Raw genomic sequence first — 20390 nt, 5'->3', positions numbered from 1 at the left:
GTTGGGGGTGTGGGTCCAACTTACACTGAGGAGGAGGCACTTGTTTTCCTTGATGGCCCCCAGGCAGCCCAGGAAGCCCGTCACCATGACAATGGTGCCTATGGCGATGACTAGGTTGGCTGCGGACAGCGAAGGGAAGCTGGGGGAGAAGGTGGCAAAGTTGCCTTGGGACACGGAGAGCCAAATGCCCACTCCAAGCAGCCCACAGCCACAGAGCTGGAGAGAAAGGAAAGCCGTGTTAGACTGGCATTGCTCTTGCATTCACCACCAGGGGTCTCGAAAGACTCCATGTCCCCACCCCCAACTCCGAGCCAGGGAAAGGGTGAGAACAGGGCTACTGGTCAAACATGATCACAGCCTCCAATCATGGCGGCTGTGTGACCCAGACAAATCCCTTCCGCCTTTCCATGTCTCAATCCCCCTGTCTGGCTAATGGGGTTACACTGGCTTCACTGGCCTCTAGGGTCACTCTGAGGATCAAATTAAATGAGACATAAGCAAAAGCACGTGACAAACATTGCGGGTCTCAGGTGCAGATGGGGGGCTGCCGTTATTCCACCTGCAGGGGAGAGGTCCCAGCATCCAGGAAGGAGTCCGGGAGGGTGGATGGCGGTCAGGGAAGCAACACGGGCTTGCTCGGGGCAGGAAAAGAATCTCGGAGCCCAGTTTCTCAGAGCCAGACCCTCCAGTGACTGCCCCGTGGTCCTGAGCAGAGGGCCGTTGCCCACTGTTCTCAGAGCCTGGAGAACAAATTTCCCAAAGACAGGAAAAGAAAAGGACTGGCTGGGCGGGTTGAGAGCTGACTGAGGGGCTGGCTGAGGTTTAGGACGGAGCAGCCCATCACTGCCTTCACCATCCATCTGGTAAGCCAGGAACCAGCCCCATGGGCCCGAAAACCGACTCTTCAGCAGCACCCCTGGGGCCGCCGCCGCCACTCGCTTCACCTGGGGAAGCTTCAGTTTCATTGGCTGCAAATCTCCACGTCTGCCTTATTTTATGCTCGATATAGCTGACAGCCCCCTCCCTCCCACAGCCCAGGGGAAGTGTGCTGAATCTGAGAAGCCAATCAATCAGTCAACCGATATTTATTGAGTGCCTCTAGCATGCAGCGTCCGTGCCAGAAGAGCTACAACTGCTTTAGAGGCCTGCCTTCCCCGGGCCTCCACTCGGGCTGGGTGGGAGCAAGGAAAAAGCAGCATCTACCCCTGGCAGTACACACTGGTGCCAAATAAACGGCACAGGCGTTCAGAGGAGGCAGTCACTGTCCTGGTCCAAGATGCCAGTTGGCAGAGACAGTGCCTCAAGGATGGGGGGACTTGGGGCAGGTGGAGGGCAATGATGTTCCATCCAGCCAGACATGGATCTGATACCCAGTTCCAGCTGGTCCTGGTTGTGCCACTTGTAAACTCCTTTTATTCTGAATGAGAATAATAGCAACTACTTCCTGGGTTGCTGTGAGAATTTATGTGGAAGCAAGCATGGGAAGTGGGTGGAAGTAGCAGTTCCTGGTGCCGAAGCCGTGCTGTGACCCAAGGAACCAAGCTCAGAGAGGAGACACAGATATGCCAGTAAGACAGGCAGCCCGCAGCCCCAAACTGAGCCCCTACTTAGTAAGTGCCAGTCCCCTTTCGAGTGCGGGAGGAGCTGGTGAACTGCACAGGTGCTCATGAAGTGGGGGTTCCCACACAGAATGGGAACAAGCAAACATCTTGCAGAGTTTCAGGCGCTGATGTTGCTGTGAAGAAAACTAAGGTGGACAAGGGATTAGAAAGTAACTGGGGACAGAGTGGTCAGAGAAAGGTGGCAGTTGCATAGGGACTCAAATGAAGAGGGGAAGTGAGCCACACAAATACCTGGGGGAAGGTGTTCTCGCAGAGGGAATGGCCCTGAGGTGTCCAAGTGGCCACAAAAGAGTGAAGGAGGTGACAAGTGGCGGGGGGCGGGGGGGGGGGGGAGAGTAGGTGGCGGCAGGGGACCGATGAGACAGGACCTTGCAGGCACCAGCAAAGAAAATGTGGGTGCTGTTCTCAGCGGGGTGGGAAGCCTCCGGAGCTGGAGAGTGACATGATTTATGTTTTCAATAGATTGCTCTGGCTGCTGTTGGGAGAACAGACCATCGGAGGCAATCAGGAGGCACTGCGGCGGCCGGCTGGCCGTGACCTGCACCAGGTGGTTACGGAGGGCTGGTCAGAAATGTCCGACTTGCGATGTTTAGAAGGTAGTGTTGACAGGGCTTGCTGGGCTTTAAAGAATCAGTAGGACTTTTGTAAATGGGGAAACAAAGGTGATCCAGACTGGGCGTGACAAAGAAGTTGGGAAATTCCCATGTATTACTAAGCCAAAGACTGTTCAAGGAGCATAGGGGATGGGAGTTAGGTAAGTGGAGCGGCTGCCTGGGTCCCCTAACCTGTGGAGAGGGGTCCTGCGCCTCCTATACCCTTCAGCAGCCCCAGGTGGAACTAGGGCAAGGTTCCGAAGGTGTGGGCATACTCAAGCCCTGAGCATCCACCCACCCAATGAATGGGAGCATCCCTAAGCTTTGCCAGGGGAATAACCTTTGCAACCACTAGGTGGCGCTCCAGGCTGGATCAGAACCTCTGGGTTTGCCAGTGAGGTTCTGAAACTTTCATCCAACTTGTCATTGACTTTCTTCAATCTGCTCAGTATCTACGCTGCCGTCTCAATTTTTCTTTCATTAATCATACCATGGAAATTCATGACCTTCATGTTGCAGATTTATGGTTCCCAAAGCCAGACCCTGCAATGAATAAGGAAACCCGCTGCTGCGGGCCTCTGGCTACAGGTAGAGGAGTCTACCAAAGAGAGCTGACTTGGGCTCCTGGACCTGCAGGACACCTATTCCCCTCCAGCTGGGGACACCAGGGTCTCCAGGACCCTCCCCAGAGCGTGCAGTCCCAATGTTAGTAGAGAAGAAACTGCCCCGGCCCTCCCATGCCAGGTATCCATCCTCTAATCTCAGTGCCCTGAGAAGACACCACCAAAGAAACAACCTCGTGTGTCCCCTTGTCCCTTCCAAGGGTGGGACAGCGTCCTGGCTCCCAGAGGGTCGACACAACATGAGAGGAGAAAAATGCTGGGAAGACTCCACCCAGGAGCTAGTGAGGGATGGGGCAGGAGCAAGTAACAGGCCAACATCTGGTGTGTGGCAACGGGCATAAGGGAGGAGTTGACAGCAGAAAAGTTTTGCTGGGCAGGAGGGCAAGAAGACAGGAAGCCAACATCCGAAGGCAGAGCAGGAGCAGGGAGGGTGAGGCAGGAATGGGAGAGGGGAGGAGCAGGGAGGGGAACCGCCTCATATGGAGGGTGCCAAGCACAGGAAGGAGGCAAGGTCTGCAATGGCACAGCCAAAGATCAGAGCCAGAGAGCTTAGCTGGTGGCATTCGGGAAAATTCCCTTCCAAATCCAGAGGGTTGTCTCAGCTGAGATGACCGAGCTATAGTCAGCCCAAGGCAGGAAGAGACTAGGGCGAGGCAAAGTGACTCAGGGGGCCGGGATCCAGCCCCTGGTAGCACTGAATGACCCAAGGTCACCAGCCGGGCCTGGTCAGCACCCCTCTCTAAGCAGGAGCTGGCCCACGGACCATCTTGGCAAGCCTCCCTTGCCCCTTCTCCTTCCTCCCAACAACCAAGGGCATTTCTAAATACTTTCAACTCAGGGCTCCAAATAAATCCACATCAAAACTTGAGAAAATGAGTTCTACCCTTGCAGTTGCCCATGGCCTGGATCTCTGTGCAGGCTGGGATTTGGGTCTGTTTGGTTCCTCACTAACTACCCAGAGCTGGAACAGTGCCTCACCCTTGGCAATGCCTTTGGGTTTCCCTCCGACAGGACTCTCCTGCCTGATTCCTCAGAGGCTGTCTCAGGATCTTCCCCTCACCCTTGGACCCATCCACCAGATGCACAGTGAGTAAGCTGAGGCCCAGTGGGGCCATGGCCACGCGGGGAACAAGCACTCCAGACTCACCTCCTTTATTAGGCCTGCTGTAACTAGCCAATATCCCCAGGGCATTTTTCCTCATCTTCAGTTCAAAGCATATTGATTTGTAGTTTTAATACATGCTTCTGCCATGTAGCCTTATGTATTTTTCATGCAGGCATCCCATTTCTCTGGGGATGAGGACCATAATTTCCCCTTCAAACCAAATTCCTTCCTGAGCTTCTACCCCCACTTACACACCGCTCAGAGCTCAGGGACAGCCACTCCAGGGTCCCCTCATAACTGCCACAGCCTCTCCCCCTTGTGGGGGTGGCCCTTGTCAGGGGTGACCTCCTACGCCAGCGCTGGACCCAGAGCTGAGCACACAGGGATCAACCTTCTGTGTAGACTGATGCCCACCCTCATTAAAGCACCAGCACTTCCAGGGCCAGGTTCATATCTCTTCCCCCACAGGGCCCAGAATATGCTACGTAAATATGGATGGATGGATGGACGGACGGACAGGCAGATGGATGAGTGGATGGACAGAAGGACAGATGGGTGAGTGGGTGGATGGATAGATGGAGGGATGGACGGACAGATGGATGGATGGATGGATGGATGGATGGATGGGAGGGTGGGGAGAGCCTGAGCAGGAGACAGCCTGGGAACAGAACCAGACTCAGACACACAAACCCACCTGGAAAAGAGGGCCCCATTCACCCCCACTTTGTTACATCTAGAATGAATCTCAGTGCCCCAATTTACCCTCCTTGGCCCCTCATTGGCCTGTAAGTCCCCCCTGGGGCCCATCACACCCTCTGGCTATTTCACTGGCTGCCTCATGTGTCTGCAGAGCCCCAGCCCAGACCAGTCCCTGGGCCCCCATCAGCCTCATCCCCTCTTTATTTTGCAGAAGCTTTTCAAACACCAGGTCTCAGCACTCCCCAATGCTCTTTATGAGCCAGAGCCAAGCACAATGTTTAATGGCATTTAATAAATTAGTGGATGTGGAAAATAAAAAAGAAAACCAAAGTGACTTTAATTTCACAGCCTGACATGTGGCTAGCAATGATCTTGCCTGGCCCGGGAGAAGCCGGCCTGCCAAGAACTTCATCACTGGGAGAAAGGACCATACGTCAGCGCCGGGAGTGGGGCTGCTACATTGCATTTCAAATGCCGGTTGCCTCCAAGGGGCCGCTGCAGCTCATTCATCGCCACAGCTGTAAAGGGGGTGGAGGGTGGACAACGCTTCTAATGCTGCACGGAGCAAAAGGACAGGACAGAATCGCAAAGATGTCTCTGCCAAAGCCACCAGCAGGCAGGAGGATCAGAGCACAGAGGGGGAGGTGCCTCTCAGTGAGAGGTCTCCCCCGTGGGAGCTGTCCCTGGCCTCTCCTTGAGCACCCCAGGCTCCCAGTGCTCACCATCCCACCAGATGCTCCATTCCATTTATGCATAACTCTAACAGGTCAAGAATTCTTTTCTTTTACTTAAGAATCTACTCTCCGATGGCTAACATGCCTCAGTTCTAGTTTTGCCCAAGAGGCCCGCCCAGAACAGGTGTGGCAGGCCTTGAAATATCAGAAGGCCGGTATCTAACATTCCTGCTCAAGTCTTCCCTGGCCTAGTCAAGGGCTCTGAGATCTTCCACCTCCTCTGAGTCACCTTCCACTGCTCATCGCTGTTCCAATCTGAAAGTTAGAGTCCAGCTATGGAGGGACCGACACAGAATATACAGATACCACTCTCCCCTCCTACACTCTGAGCTCTATACTCCTCATAATCCAGCCTAAGCCTTCACTGCCTTGGCTGGAAGCCATAGCACAAGTTTTGCTCACATTAAGTTTCTGCATCACTTAACACCAAATTACATGATTCCTCGGTCATTCTTTTTTGGACCCCACACTTTCTCTCAAAGCCTCCAATGTCTTCACAACTTCAGTTCACAGCCCCCAGTATCACCAGCTTGCACAGGTGCTAGGGAGATCACACCCATATTTCTGAACTGAGTTTTCCTCCAAATAAGCATAACATAAAGCATTTGCATATCTAAAACCCAGTTACATTCTGATGATTGCAGAATCAGGCTATTTTCCATCCAAGACAGGCCTAGGGGAGAGCATTCCAACGTGGTCAAACGTGAGGGATGTTGTAGTGGGAGCTGCAAGCCTCGGAGGTTAATAAAGCTCTTAAATTCCATGTTTCCAGAGTCCACTTCTCTCCAGTGAACCTTGTAGGGGCACTGAGAATGTGGTAACCCCTCCCCAGTTCACCAGAACACCTACCTGTTGAGAGATCCTGTTACAATACCTCTTACAGTCTACAACTCCAGAAAGTTCATGAGGATGACAGTCTGTGATGAGGGAAGTCCCATTTGAGACTTTGAGGACAGCCCTTGCCACCCTCCAGTGGGTTAAGGGCCTGGGCAGGGGGAAATGCCCAGTTTCCAGCAGCCCTGATCCCCAGAGGGCTGCACAAAGGGCCTGGTGCCCTCTGACCCCAGCGGGTGGGATGGGGGATGGGGAGTGGAGATTGGCTTGCTGAAGCACTCACTGCCCATCTGTTTGGGCTTCCCGGCCTGGCCTCCGCATGGAGGGGATCTGCCCTGACAGAGGTTCACTCTGACCAAGGGTGGGGCCCAGGGTGGCATGGTTCTAGGGACAGGGATAATCTGGGCCTGTCCCTGGGCTTCAGAGGCCAAGGAGTGGTGCCAAGACCAGGGCCAGTCCCCAAGAAGGCTGATGTGCAGACAGTAAGTACGGGGCAAGAACTAGATATGGGAGGAGAGGTGGGCATCCACCTGTGCTCTCCCAACACAGCCCCCGTGAGCCCCCGTCTTCCACAGCCATTCCTCTGTCTGGGAGAAAGGCTGGCAGAGCAACAGATCTCACCTCCCCGACCTCCCCCGCCTCCACCTGCACCCAGTTCCCAGGCCATCTGGACTCCTCAACTCTGACAGCAGGACCCAGATCAACCCTCTCAGGTGCCAGCACCTTGCCATCTTCTCACACTGACCCGCAGGCCCATTCCCGCTGTGGGGAAATGGAAGAGGAGGCAGAGACAACTCAGAACCCCCACAGCGCACTCAAAGTGCGACTGAGGCTGCGGGCAGGAACAAAGCCTGAGAAGCAGCCCCCAGAAGGACCACAGAGTGATGTGCAGCTGGATGCCAAAGTGCAGCAGATGATACAAAGCACCTGCCAGCCTTGAAAAGCAGGAGCAATCACTCACCAGCCCATAAACATCGATTCACGCCATAGCCCCAGCCCCGCTGCGCACCTTCTTCCCAGTCAAGCACACTGCAGGCCCAGGCGGGGTGGGCTGGGTGGAAGGAAGAAGGGGCACAGGGTGTATGGTACCCCAGCATTCGCTAGCTCAGTCCAGCCCTTCCCGCTCCTGTGCACTGCTGGCAACAGGAGGATGGAGGCCTTGGCAGCGGGATTCTGCTCAAGGACCTTGGCCGGTCACACACGGTGGGCATACAGATGTGTCCCATCCCTATTCGAGAACACACAAGAGGAGATGGGGCCAAAACACCAAAGAGGCAGGGGAAGGACTTCGCAAGAGGGAGGCTGACAGCCTACCCACCGCTGGTGGCTGTTCTCTGAGCTGTTGGGGACTGTCTTTTGCTGAGAAGGCTGGGGGTGGTGGTTTGACCCTTGGGAAGTGTCTTTTCTCCAAACTACGGAACTTGTCAATACACAACAGGAAACAGCTTGGAGCCTCAGGCACTGTTACTGTCAGGCGGGGTGCTAGTGTGGGAAGGGGTGCTCTTTATGGTGGTGCAGCATAAGCTCTCCTTACCTGCAACCCCACGGGCCATGGCTGCCTGAGCTCCTGGGCCCACAGGAGCCATGGGGAGACAGCCTGGGACCACCATGTGAGGCACTGTCTGAACTCCCAAGGTCACTATAAATTGGGAGCGAAGGCGCCAAGGACTCAGAACAACAGCTTGTCAGAGGAGTCTGCAGAGGGATTTTCCCATGACTAGCATATTTCTCCTTCCTGCATTTGTTTTATTTTGTGTATCTGGGGAGAAAGACATTTCTGGTAGCATCAAAGCGCGAGTCCATGAAGCCAGGGCTGCCATGGGAGAAAGGGATGGGCTTAAGAAACCAACCTCCAAGGATCACATTGAAACTGGGGCCACGTGGGCTTCCCTGAGAACACAGAACTGCCAAGAGCCTGGGGACTGCAGCGTGCTGTGCGGCTCTGGGGAGCCACCCAGCCTTCTGAGCCGTCCCCCCGCTGGAAGACTGAGGCAGGAAAAGCACCTGCCAGCATCAGGAAGACCGCGAGGACGAATGGATTATGCCTGCCGAGCACTCTGTGGTCCTCAGAATATGAATATTGTACACGGTATTGTGCTATTTTTCAGACTCCTTGGAAAATGCAAGGGGAACAGGACAAGGATACCTTGAATTCACATCACATCTTCCTGGGAAAGCGCTCAAATAATCTGCGAGACTACAATTCATCCTACAGAATGGGGAGCAAGGCCCATCCTCCCTGTCTGAGAAAAGGAACCCCACCTCCAGAGGTGAAAAGAAAAAGTCAGAGTGAAAATTGTCCATTGCTGGGTGCTTCTCAGTGGGGCTGCCTCTGCCTGGCCATCACATAATGGAGGCCCCTTTAATAAATAAATGAGAACGGTATTTGGCAGATTAAGTTCAGCAAATCACACTCCGTAATTACACAGATAGATATCAGGGAAGATCTCGGCTGACAACCAGGTCCATCTCTGGCTGCAGGACAGCCACCCCCACACACCTTTGCTACGATGATTGGCCTTTTCTCTAAGGAACCCATGCCCATTATTATTTATACCGCCAGCCAGGAGCCGTGTCCACCCATGCCAGGAGAGGAAGACACAGGCCAGGTACGTTCACCAACTTACGTGACAATCTGAGATCCCTCCCCACCCCGGGCCAGGCTCTGCCCATCTCTCCATCCCATCCTCCTGGTAGAACAGGAGACCATGGCCCACCTTCTACTATTTGACACATGCCCTGCAGTTCAGGTGATGCTGCTGAAAGCTGCCTGCCCACAGTCTCATCAGATGAACCTGTGCAAGGTCACAGAGCTCGTCCACGGAGGAGCCATGCGTTGCTCCCACCCACAGCCTGACTTGCCCCCTTAACCTCTTGATGCTGCGCTGCTGGGACAGTACAGCACCAGCGCTCGTGAGCACCGGCCACACGCCAGCACGGTGCTGAGAGCTTTGCCTCTTCTGCCTTAGTCAATCCTCCCAACCCAATGACGGGGTTATGGGCAGATTATTTTTGTCCTCCTGTTTTATAGATGAGAGAAAAAGGCACAGAGAGGCACAGCGGTGAAGGAACACAGGAAACCTGACTGCAGAAACCATTATGCCCCACTGCTTAGACCTGGGTCATCCCTAATACGCCAGAAAGGTGTGACCTAGGCCTGTCCCTCCTGGAGAAAGGAAGGCTAGCGGGGTGTCATGGGTGTGAGCGAGCCTCTGTGGCCGGGACGCCTACCTGTAGACCAGGAGGGCAGGAAATAAAAGTTGTGACAGAGATAATAACAGGGGTGGTGATGCAGTGCTGGTGCGGGTGACGGTGGTGACGATGAGAATAATACGACGAAGCTAGCACTTCTTGAGCCCATATTACATGCCATAAACTGTGTCAACCCCTTTCCACAAAAACCACACAAGTTACTGTATTTCCCCCACTTTGCAAATGGGAAAGCGAAAGGATCAGAGGTTAAGCACGTTGCCTAAGTTCACACCTGGAGTCAGTGGACCTGGGATTTTAATCCAATTTGCTGTGACTCCGAACCCGGTGACTAATCTCTCTGTGCCTACTACACACAGACCCAGGGAAATCCCACCTTGTTTCATTAAGCATTTTCAACACCTTTCTAGCCTAATCTGAGTCCAGGGAGGTGGGAATGGGTGCCCAAGAGTACAGGACCCAGAAACACAGATTCCCTGGCTGGTCAGTGAGAAAACCGCGAACTTGAACCTGGTCTACCTGGTTCCGAGGCCAGGAAGCAAGCATAGCCCCAGCTGGGAGTGGGAGCCACGGTCCAGGCCTTAGGTGCCTGGCTGGTGAATGACGGCGGGAATGGCGGTATTGGGGAGCAGAGAAGGTGGCAAGGACAGCGAGTGAGTGGAGGGCACCTATTCTGGGGAGGGGTGTGTGTTCTGGTGTACATGTGTTGGGCGGGGGGCAGTTTTCAACCAAGGCAATCTGCCTACTTCACTGATTTTACCAGAACTGTGAAAACTGTTGGCTATTCCTCTGCAAGAAGAAGCAAGAAGGAACAAAACAAACTAATTTGGTGATTAACTGACCTGTTTTTGCACCTACATTTCCACAAAACAGGAGAGCTTGTTGAAATGATCACAACCCCATGCCGTACATATTCTGGAGAGCATTTTCACAGACACGACTCAGGCACACAGTCCCACAGACTCCCGGGGGCTTGCCACCCCCTTTTACAGATGAGGAGGTTGCAGCTCACAGGAGCAAAGCCCTCATCTCCACACGCCTGTGGGAAGCAGGGACACAGGGACTATCCGCATCTGACCCAACGGGAACCAGAGCAACTCAAAGACTTCCTGCTTTCCAGAAAGGAACGACAAGGAGGGCCTGGCTGGTAACTGCTCATTAGACCTGCAGCAAGGGTCTCAGGGGTGCTGCTGAGCAGGCACCAGGGTGCCATGGTGGCACACAGGAGCAAAAGACAGGGCCCCTCCTCCAGGACATCCAAGCCAGCTGGACCAGCAGTTCTAGGCAAATAAGCCACCACAACACACATGAGCATATGGGCCAGTGCTGGACATCCGGGTCAGGGAAGGCTGGCGACCATGCTGGCTGTGGATCCAGGTACACCAGGTGCAAGTTCTCGGTTCCCTCATTACCATCAGGGGAATCTGGAAACCAATTCCTAAGTGCTGGATTTTAAATGGGGAATTAATTGTACCTACCACATAGAGTTGTCATCAAGATAAAATGAGATTCATGAAAATAAACTTCCTAGCACGGCACCCTGTACAAAGCCATAAACGGGAGTCGTTATTAGTATTTATGGCCTGCAGTCCTCATTCACCCAGATTGCTGGGAACAGGCAGAGTCCCTGTAACAAGGGGCTGGCAAGAGAGGTCCTGCCCGGCTGGAGCCCAGCAGTTCCCAGGCCACAGCCACACTCCTGCAGTGGCTGCGCAGCACACATCCGCCCAGACATGCGTTACTCACTCCTCGTCCTCCCAGTCCCCAGCCACCCATCTCCGGGAGGCAGCTTGCTTTCTCGACTTGCGAGCCTGCTTTCTTTTGGCAGGGAGCTGCTGCCGTCTGCGCTATGGACCGTAAAACAAGTTTTCATCAATAAATTAAGATAAGCGGAAAGCTAGCTCAGGAGGAGGCGGGCTGAGGCAGGCAGGCGGGTGGGTGAGAAGTCACTCTGTGACCCAGAAGGGACCACAGTGATTCCAAAGCTAGACTGGGGCTGACAGGCTCCTCTCCCTGGGCTCCAGGGGTCCCCCTGGACCTGTGCTTCTCAGAGAAGGGCACTCAGGTCACCATGCCTCTCTCGGGTCCCGTTCTATCCCTCGAGGCGGATTAGTGTCAGTCACAGGTAAAGCCAGGCCTCAGCAATACCCTGAGCTGAAATAATGATCCCTATCACTGCATTAGACTAGCTAAATCTAACCAGACACTTGCCTGCCCAATCACTAACACTAGTAAGCAGCCTCTAAAAATAAAATCGTTCTCACAGAGCTTCCGCACGCCTCAGTGTGAAACCCCGGGCCCCCCAAATGCACCTTCCACACCTCTCCATGTCTTGTTCACAGCATCTCCCCCACCCAAAAAGTCTTCCTCTTTTCACTGTTCTCAGTCCAACCCAGAGCCTCCAAGGCCCCGTTGACAGCCCACCTCCTCCTCCAGGCTGGCCAACCCCACCCTGCCCCCACCTAACCCCCTGCAGCGGCTCTATCTGACCACCTCAGCCACAGAACCTCTCCCACCTGGCCAGTCCTGACCTCTGCTGGCATGTGTCCGGCCTACACACAGCTGCACGGGCAGGCAGCTCCCTCCACCCCTCTCTGTGCATTTCCCTGGCATCAAGCTCAGTGGGGGGCACAGAGAGGCCCTTGTTTACCAACAGCTAGGTATCGACTGAGTGAGCCCAAGTGAAGGAGGGATGTGGGACACAGGCTAGGTAAGTTTCGGCTCAGCCACAGGCAAGCCTCCCCACCCCTGTGCAACAGTACACAACCCTCCAGTCCCTGACGCTCATAAATAGGCCGGAGCATATGGCAGGAGAAGGGCCATCTGTCTGTCCACCACCACACACGGAGAGGCGTGCAGCTCTGCATATGCTATGAGTTGATGGACAGAGCGGCGTGATGAACCCCAAATGGTCCACACACTGGCCACATGCTGGGAACAGCCGGGAATCGTGGGCGAGTCGATTCACTCCTCCGAACCTCAGTTCCCCCACCTATAAAACAAAAGGTTGAACCTAATAACATGCCAGACCCCTTCCAGCCCCAAGGTCCCAGGATCCACTTCTGCTCATCCTCACCCTGGCTGTGTGAGAGGTAAGATGACAGCACCTGGTCCACTTTACATGATGGCTCAGGGCTGCAGGGCCACCCATGAGCTGGGAGGTTGGAGCCCACCCTGTGTCGCTAAGAGTGGCCCCACTTCCCTCGGGGAAGGGAAAGTGTCAGGCTCTGGGCTGGGCCTGAGAAGTGTTGTGTGATATACCCTCATCCCCTGTGTGGTGACATCGTGATCCAAACCCCCCAGGTAAGGAAATGGGAGGCTCGGAGATGAGACTGCTCAGGGTCCCACGGTCAAGGCCAGTTCAGCACCAGGCCTCAGGAGCCGAATATTTAAATACACCCAAGCAGAGGGAGCCGCAGGCAAGGTTTCAGACGACAATGATATTAATCAAGGCTGCTAATTAAACCCCACCCTGGATATAAATCAGGATTGATTCACTTCTGAGTTGGGGCGCTTCCCATACCTGGAAGGAGCAGAGTCACGGGAGGCCTTTGGGCGAGTCCAGGCTGGGGGGCAGCCTCGCTCTAAATCAGATCCCAGTGGCCTTCCCCCTTCCCCTCCACACCCACTCCTACACCACACACACTAGCGCGCACACACAAAAACATGCACGCGCGCGCACGCACACGCACACACACACACACACACACGTGTGCGCGCACACGGATAAGCACTCCCTCCACCCAGACCCAGAGGGGAAAGTGATGCCATTTTATAAAGGGCAAACAGGAGGAAATAACCTGTATGTTAAATTGTGAGCTGGCAGGTGGAGCTGAGAACAAAGTTCAATGAACGGAACAGAAACATATTGACAATAGCAAAAGAAACAATTACTACGCATTTTCATACGAGATCCTGAGGAATAAATTTGCTCATGCTTTTGCTTATTCAACAAAAAAAGAAAGAAAAAAGAGCAGTAGCCAGGGAGGGTGAAGAGACAGCAGAATGCAGACGCTTGCACTTTGTGGCTCATCATTTCCCTTAAGCTCTCCAAAGAGTGGGAGATACAGGCCGGCACAGGAGTCAGAAGAAATAATATTGTGAGTGGAGAGATTTAGGGGTCCTGTCTCCACAAAATAGACACCCTCAAATTAGCACGGAGAGAGGCTGCTCCCATCCACGTGGCAGCTTTGCATCTTTGAACTAGACATCACTAAGAGAGAGAGAGAGAAAATATTTTACTTGGAGATGGGACCTTTAAGGTTCGTGGCTCCGGCTGCTCAGGGGGCTACAGTCTGGCTTCATTTCAGAAAGACTCTCTTTTGCAAAAGCGAACTCCAAGACAGTCCTGTGGGAAGGGGTATGATCCCACGTAAGAGGTTCAACAGTCTTGCACAATAACATGCGATCAGTCTCCGGGCATGGTCTTGGGAACACGGGAAGCACAGGACTCATGTGGGGATCTTGCCCCCTGCACTAGGCGCACCAGGATGGTGGTCACAGTTCAGACCTCCTTTTCCTTGGAGTCACATGCACTCTGAACAGCGTCATCTAGATCAGCAAGTCCGTCCAGTCTCCTGAAATGTGCTTCTCCATGTGTCCCCTATATTGGGGACATGTTCCTCCACCTATTGTTCCACCCAGGACTTAAAACTTGGCTCTGTGGCCAGCGGTTAAGGGTGAGGCTCTGGAGAAAAGGCCTGGGTTCTGAACCCCAGCTTTGCCCCTGACCAGATGGAACCTTGGGCCAGGTGACCTCAGTGACACCGACTCCACCTCTGTAAAATGGGGGGTACAGGAGTCAGAAGAAATAACATTGTGAGTGGAGAGGTTTAGGGGTGCTGTCTCCCCAAAATATATGCACTACTTACTTACAAGGTTGTTGTGAGAATTAAATAGGATAAAACGTCTAAAGCTTTTGAACAAGATCACGGCCTAAATCAGAAATGTGCACTACCACCATCATCACTGTGACCCTCATCCATCTCAAACCCTTCAGCCACCTCCCTGCAAATCTCCTGCACCCACCCCTGCACTCCCACCGGGCAATTGTTGGCCTCCTCTCTCTGGCCTGAGCGCTGGGAAGCATCCCACTTGGCACCCGCCTCGCTCTGTCACCACCACAATGGAAACGCTCCCTGGAGCACAGAATGCATCCTCTCCCAGGCCCTGGGGGCTCCTGCAGCCCAGGGACACCACTGGAACCCCTCAGCACGGTGCTCATCTGAGACTCACAAGATCCTCTCTTCATTCCCATCATGCTGCTACCCCTCCACTGGCTCTTTCCCCACCAGCCATGCTCTCCCTCCACCTCTTACCACTGGGAATTGCCCATCCTTCCCACAAAGGGTCTGTGGCCTCCGCCCGCCCTGCCTTCCACCTCTGTGCACCAGAAGCACCTGCCACCTTCTCACAGCCCTTAAGACAGTTTGCCCTACAGATATTCAGTCCTTGCTGGTTTTTCCAAAGTCACTGTCACTTCCATCTCCTACGGTGCCTCACACAGAGCAGACTTTCAGGAGATATTTTTTAAGTTGAACTCTGTGTGAGACAGGAAGCTCCGCAGCATGGGACTAAGACGGTACCACTTGTTCTGTGCAGCACCCGGCTGGTACCCCGCAGAAAGGATACCTCCACTTATGCTGTCAAGGACCATAAGGGTGAAGCAAGCCCCATTTCCATGAGTACCAACTTCACCCAATTCTTCAGTGGCACAGAAATGTTGTTATATCAAATGCAGCTATTTCCTCATCTCGGCCCTAAGGCGTGTGATCACAGGGACTATATGCCTCTTCTGTGTGGCTCATTCATGCCCTCATCTTGCTTACTTTCCACAGTCATGATTAAGCACAAACTACATCAAGAACCATGTTCAGCAGTGCTGAGACCTCCCAGGACCTCAGGGTGCTCTGAGGGGCTGCCCGACTGACTGCCTCAGGCACAGGCTGAGCAGCCCCCTCTCTGGGCTCCAGCTCACACATCCACTTGCCTTCTGTCTTATTACCTCCACTTGGATGCCTCGTGGGGTCTCACACTTGCAAGGTGCACAATGGAAATGCTGGTGTTCAAGCCACAGAACTCAACAGTCACCAGTGACTCTTTGCCCTCCTTCGTGTCCCACATCATCCACCAGCAAGTCCTCCCTCCAATTTCTATCTCAGTCCTCCATTTTTCTCCATCATCCCTGCTACCACCATCACTTCCTGTTTCCTAGCTGCCACTCCTGCCTTTCTACAACCCATTCTCCACAGAGCAGCCAGATGGTCCCAGCCCCGCCCGTCATTCTCCACATTTCCAGTGGTCCCCCTTCACATGCAGAACAAACCCCAAGTCCTTTCCCATGGCCTACGAGACCCCCATGATCTGGCCTCTGCCTCCATGTGTCCTTTGTCCAGAATGTTCTTCCTTAGGTAGTCACATGATTATTCATTCCTACCTTTCAAGTTTCCCTTGCTTCCTTCCCATCTTGTATGACAATCTGTTATTACTCTGTTTATTGTTGTCTGTCTTCCCTACTAGAATGTGAGCTCCGTGAGGTTAGAGATTCCTGACTTGTTCCCTGTGCATTCCCCACAGTGCTGCACTGTGGGAGGTACATGGCAATGGCTCCACCCAATCTGTGGAAGGGCGGGGTGGAGGGAGGGGGGAGCCCAGGACTTGGAACTCTTCGGTCCCAGAGAACTTTCCTCTAGAATGGCATTTAGTGTCTATGGATTCCACTGCTCAGGCACCACCAAGATCCTGGGAATGATAGCAGGGCGCAGAGTTGCAGCACAGAGAAAATGCTGCAGGATGTGAAAGCTTTGACAAGTAAGAACAAGAAGGAACATGGACTATGATGTCAACAGACTCATGTGAGTTAAAACCCCTGCCCTGGCTGTGCAACCTTAGGGAAGCACCTTAGCCTCTCTAGGCCTTAATTTCTCATTTCCAAAACGGAGGCAGCAATACCAAATTCATAAGCTGCATTAGCACAGTGCCTAGTAGAGAGTGGACACTCACATACAATTCTCTTTCTCCAAGGATGTGGAGGTTCAGAACCACATACTCTTTCTAATTACACAAGTCCATGCTCCTGCTCCCCAGATAGTGGGATGTCACGGTGTCACCACCACTTATTTGTCAGCCACCTCATCTAGGCTCTCACCTAAAGGACAAGAGGCAGTGGGGGGGCATCTACAACACTCTGGCACAAGCACTCAGAATCCACTGAATATCTACTGGGCGTCGCCAAGGGAAGTCGCCAAGGGAAGTCTGCTCCCAGCCCCGGCCATCATTCTGCACAAGGTTTGGGAGAAGATCCTGGGAGCAGGCACTTGGCTGCAGGGCAGGGCCGGGGGCGGGGGTGGGAGGGGGCAACCTGGTGTTTTTCAACACTGCTTGGATCCTAGGGTTGCCCCAAGCTCCTTGCAGCCTTAGTGGGAGGGGGGGAAATGAGGATAAGAACCAACTTGCCTAACAACTTGTTTTCAAATGCCAAACAGCAGCTCAAAACCCAGGGAAGGGGTCAAGGCTCCCTCTGTCCTTAGTCCCTGAAGAAGATGACAATCTACAATGCCCAAGCCAGAATGCTCACTGAGGTCTCTCTCCCTCTAGGAGGAAAGGGCACCAGGGAAATTTCGAGCCCCAGAATATCTCCTTAGCTGGGGAGGACATATCGTGGGCCACAGAACTCAGCACTCAGACACAACAGGAATCTTGCCAAAGCGCTCCCTTCCTAACCCCCAAAGCCTGTGGGCTGGGACACCAGGGTGCAAGTTCAGCCCGAGGCAGAGTCAAGCTGCACCTGCAGATGGCTCAGCTCTCAGCTAGCCCTTGGGATCCTGTCCTTGCCAAGACTATCCCAGTGTCCCTCCCCTCCCTGCCCCCTCAATTACTCCTTCTGCAATGGCTTTTACCTGCCATTCCCATGCTCAGGAGCAGCACCAGCTCCCACTGCCCACAGGAGCCCAAACCCTCCGGCCTGACAGTCAAGGTCCCACATGAGCTGGCCACAGGCTCATCTCCCGCATACGCCATCGTGAGCCATTTCACTCCAGCACCATGGAGCAGAGCGTTCCATCATCATCAAGCATCCCCTTGCTTGGGCCAAGCCTGTCTGGAAGACCCCCGCTTCTCCTGACTCACCCCACATGACCACTAAGATCTTCCTCCTTCAGAGGTATCTTGCTCTGATGAAGAGCATAAAAACCCTGAAGAAATAAAATCCAATGCTCTCCATTTCTGGGCACCTGCAGCCTAAATCCTCTGTCCAAAGTCGCCTGACTTGTCACCCTTGGTGGTTAGAAAGGAGCTGGGGCAGCAGGTAAAAAGACACTCAGATGGGGACAGTCAGCAGGCTAGTTCCGGAAACCCTGCTCAGATGCCAGCAAGAGGGGAGATGGGAGGCAGCAGCAGAGGGGCCTGACTTTTAACAAGAGAGCTTGTTGGGGATAATGTATTCCCGCAGTGTCTCAGCGGGTTTCAGCTAGTTGAGTCTATAATGGAACAAGCAGTCACTGTTGTTCTTGGATGCCACGGCTCCGTGACGGGGGAGTAAGTGCCACAGAGACAGCAGCCATAAAGCAGAGAACAGCCCATGGGAGGGGACACTCCGCAGGAACCAGGTTTTACAGTCCTAGAAAGAGGAGGTTCCAAGAAATCCAAGAGCATGGACTATGAATCACAGGGGGAAGTAGAGTTGGAGCCTCAGCTCAGGGAAGGAAGGGGTCAGACTTGGAGGAGAAAGCCAGGCCAGAACCCCAGGCACTTGAAGGCGAGGGGCTGGCAGCAGAGAACTACCTAACATTGGCCCAGAGACCTTGGTAGGCAGGGCTAGAGACCTACCCTTACTCTGCACAAAGGGTGAGGCACTGGGTGACCTCAGGGGAAGTGCTCTGCTTTTACTTACAAAAGTCCCTGGGATCGTGGTGGGCCAGGGTCTCCTGACTCAGACCACAGAGGAAGTGGACAGATGGGGACTGGTATATGTTGCCTGCTTGACACCTTTCACCAACTCACCCCTGATATTGAGCAAAGCCAGGTTCCCTGGGCCTAAGCTACTTCCTGAGGAGAGGTCTTTCTCTCCTCATTACCTAAAGGGCAGTCCCAGAACAGTCCTCCCTGTGGGACAGCCTGGTCTGAGAGAGGGCCACACAGCAGGTCCAGACTGCACTTCAGGAACTGGCCCTCCTTGCGTGGACCTTCTGGAAGTCTAGCCCCATGTCAGCTGCGGCTCTGCTTCAGGCAATGCGGAGTGGTCACGCCTTTGGGGTTCTTCTACGGTCCCCCTAGAAGAGTTAACTGGCCTCAAAGTCAAGATCAGGGGCGCCGCTAGGGAGCTTATCTGACCTCCTGAAGGGATTAGCAACCGGCTCAAGAAATGCCAATCAGCCAACAGGGCCGAATTTAACCTTGGCTATCCCTCCCAACCCTCGCCAGGGCACTCTCAAAATCGACAATTACGCTAGAGGCAGCTCTCGCTAAAGCTCGTCATCGACTATTTATAACCCATTCGCCTTCTGGGGGGAACTAGACACCTCCCATCACAGTGAGGAGCGGAGCACCAGGCATGTGGCCTTGGCCTCAGGGACCCCTCTGTGCTGGTCTGCTCCTGCCAGGACCCTGCAGGAGCACCTTCTCCCAGTTCCCAGTGGCTCTGCCCAGTCACCTCTGAGGGACGGAGTGCCTCACTCAGCAGGGTCTTACGCCTCCTGTGAAGACCCCAGACCTACCATCGAATGCAGCTCAACTCCTCCAATCTCTCCTACCAGCTCACCCATAGGACTCAAGACCTGACTGTCTCACTCCGCCAGCTGCTGGCTCCCCCAACAGCTCTCTTCCCTCTTTTTTATTGTTTAATCACCTCCCTGGCTCCTGACAACCCAACAAATCTGAAGAACCAGCAAAACCATAAAAGGGGTGGGAGTGGGACATTTATGCAAATAAGCCTTGAATGGGGAACAGGTCTAGTCCCTGATGCAGGTCTCCCCACCTTCAGTAAAAGAGGTGGGTGAATGAATAATAAATTGTGGTCCATCCAGACAGTGGAATATTATTCAGCACTGAACAGAAATTAGCTATCAAGCCATGAGAAGACATGGGGGAACCTTAAATGCATATTACTAAGTGAGAGAAGCTAGTCTGAAGAGGCTGCATACTGTATGATTCCAACCATAGGACATTCTGGAAAAGGCAAGACTAGATCAGTGGTCGCCAAGGGTTGGGGGGGGGGGGGATGAATAGGTGGAACACAGAGGACTTTTAGGGCAGTGAAAGTACTCTATATGGTTCTGTAATGGAGGATACATGTTATTACACATTTGTCCAAACCCACAGAATGCACACCAACAGTGAATCCTAAGGATAACTATGAACTTTTGGCTATGATGTGTCAATGTAGGATCACCCTTGGTTAAAAAAAAAAAAAAAATATATATATATATATATATATATATATATATATATATATATATATATCTCGCACACACACCATTCTGGTGAGAGATGTTGATAACGAGGGAGGCTGTGCATGTAGGGGGTGGGGAGGGAATATATGGGAAATCTCTGTAACTTCCTCTCAATTTTGTTGTAAATCTAAACCTGATATATATATAAAAGCTCTTAAAAAAAAAAAAAGGTGGGTGACCAGCTAACAGCTCTGCCTTCAAGGATGTAACTGGCAAGAGCAAGACTGTTCTTCAACTCAAGCTAACTATAAGAAGCAGATGCCCACACTGCAGATATACTAAGAGGGGGTCCAGCTTTGTTCCGATACGGTCTGCACCTCTACTGAGCCTGACCCTCATCTCTGGCATGGTGAGAATGCTGACTGCCCAACACTGCCATATCCTCAAGGCTTCACTGATTTGCTTCATCTAAAGCAGTGGTTCTCAACCTTCCTAATGCTGCGACCCTTTAATACAGTTCCTCATGTTGTGGTAACCCCCAATTTCATTGTTACAAATTGAACATAATTAAAGCATAGTGAT

General features: G+C 53.3%; 1 protein-coding gene across 10 annotated transcripts in view; it reads right to left on the bottom strand.

Moving 5' to 3' along the window:
* The window catches only part of TSPAN9 (tetraspanin 9), a 208229-nt gene that overhangs the window by 7800 nt on the left and 180039 nt on the right, over positions 1-20390 (bottom strand). For all 10 annotated transcript variants that reach the window (XM_036298111.1, XM_036298113.1, XM_036298112.1 and 7 more), the window contains one exon: positions 25-216. In XM_036298111.1, the coding sequence (XP_036154004.1) occupies positions 25-216 (192 nt within the window). The remainder of the gene's footprint in view (positions 1-24; positions 217-20390) is intronic.

The sequence above is a fragment of the Myotis myotis genome, unplaced genomic scaffold, assembly GCF_014108235.1.
Source record: "Myotis myotis isolate mMyoMyo1 unplaced genomic scaffold, mMyoMyo1.p scaffold_m19_p_3, whole genome shotgun sequence".
NCBI classification, from domain to species: Eukaryota; Metazoa; Chordata; class Mammalia; order Chiroptera; family Vespertilionidae; genus Myotis; species Myotis myotis.
Note: the sequence above shows the minus strand (reverse complement) of the source record. Positions and strands in the feature narration are given on the sequence as shown.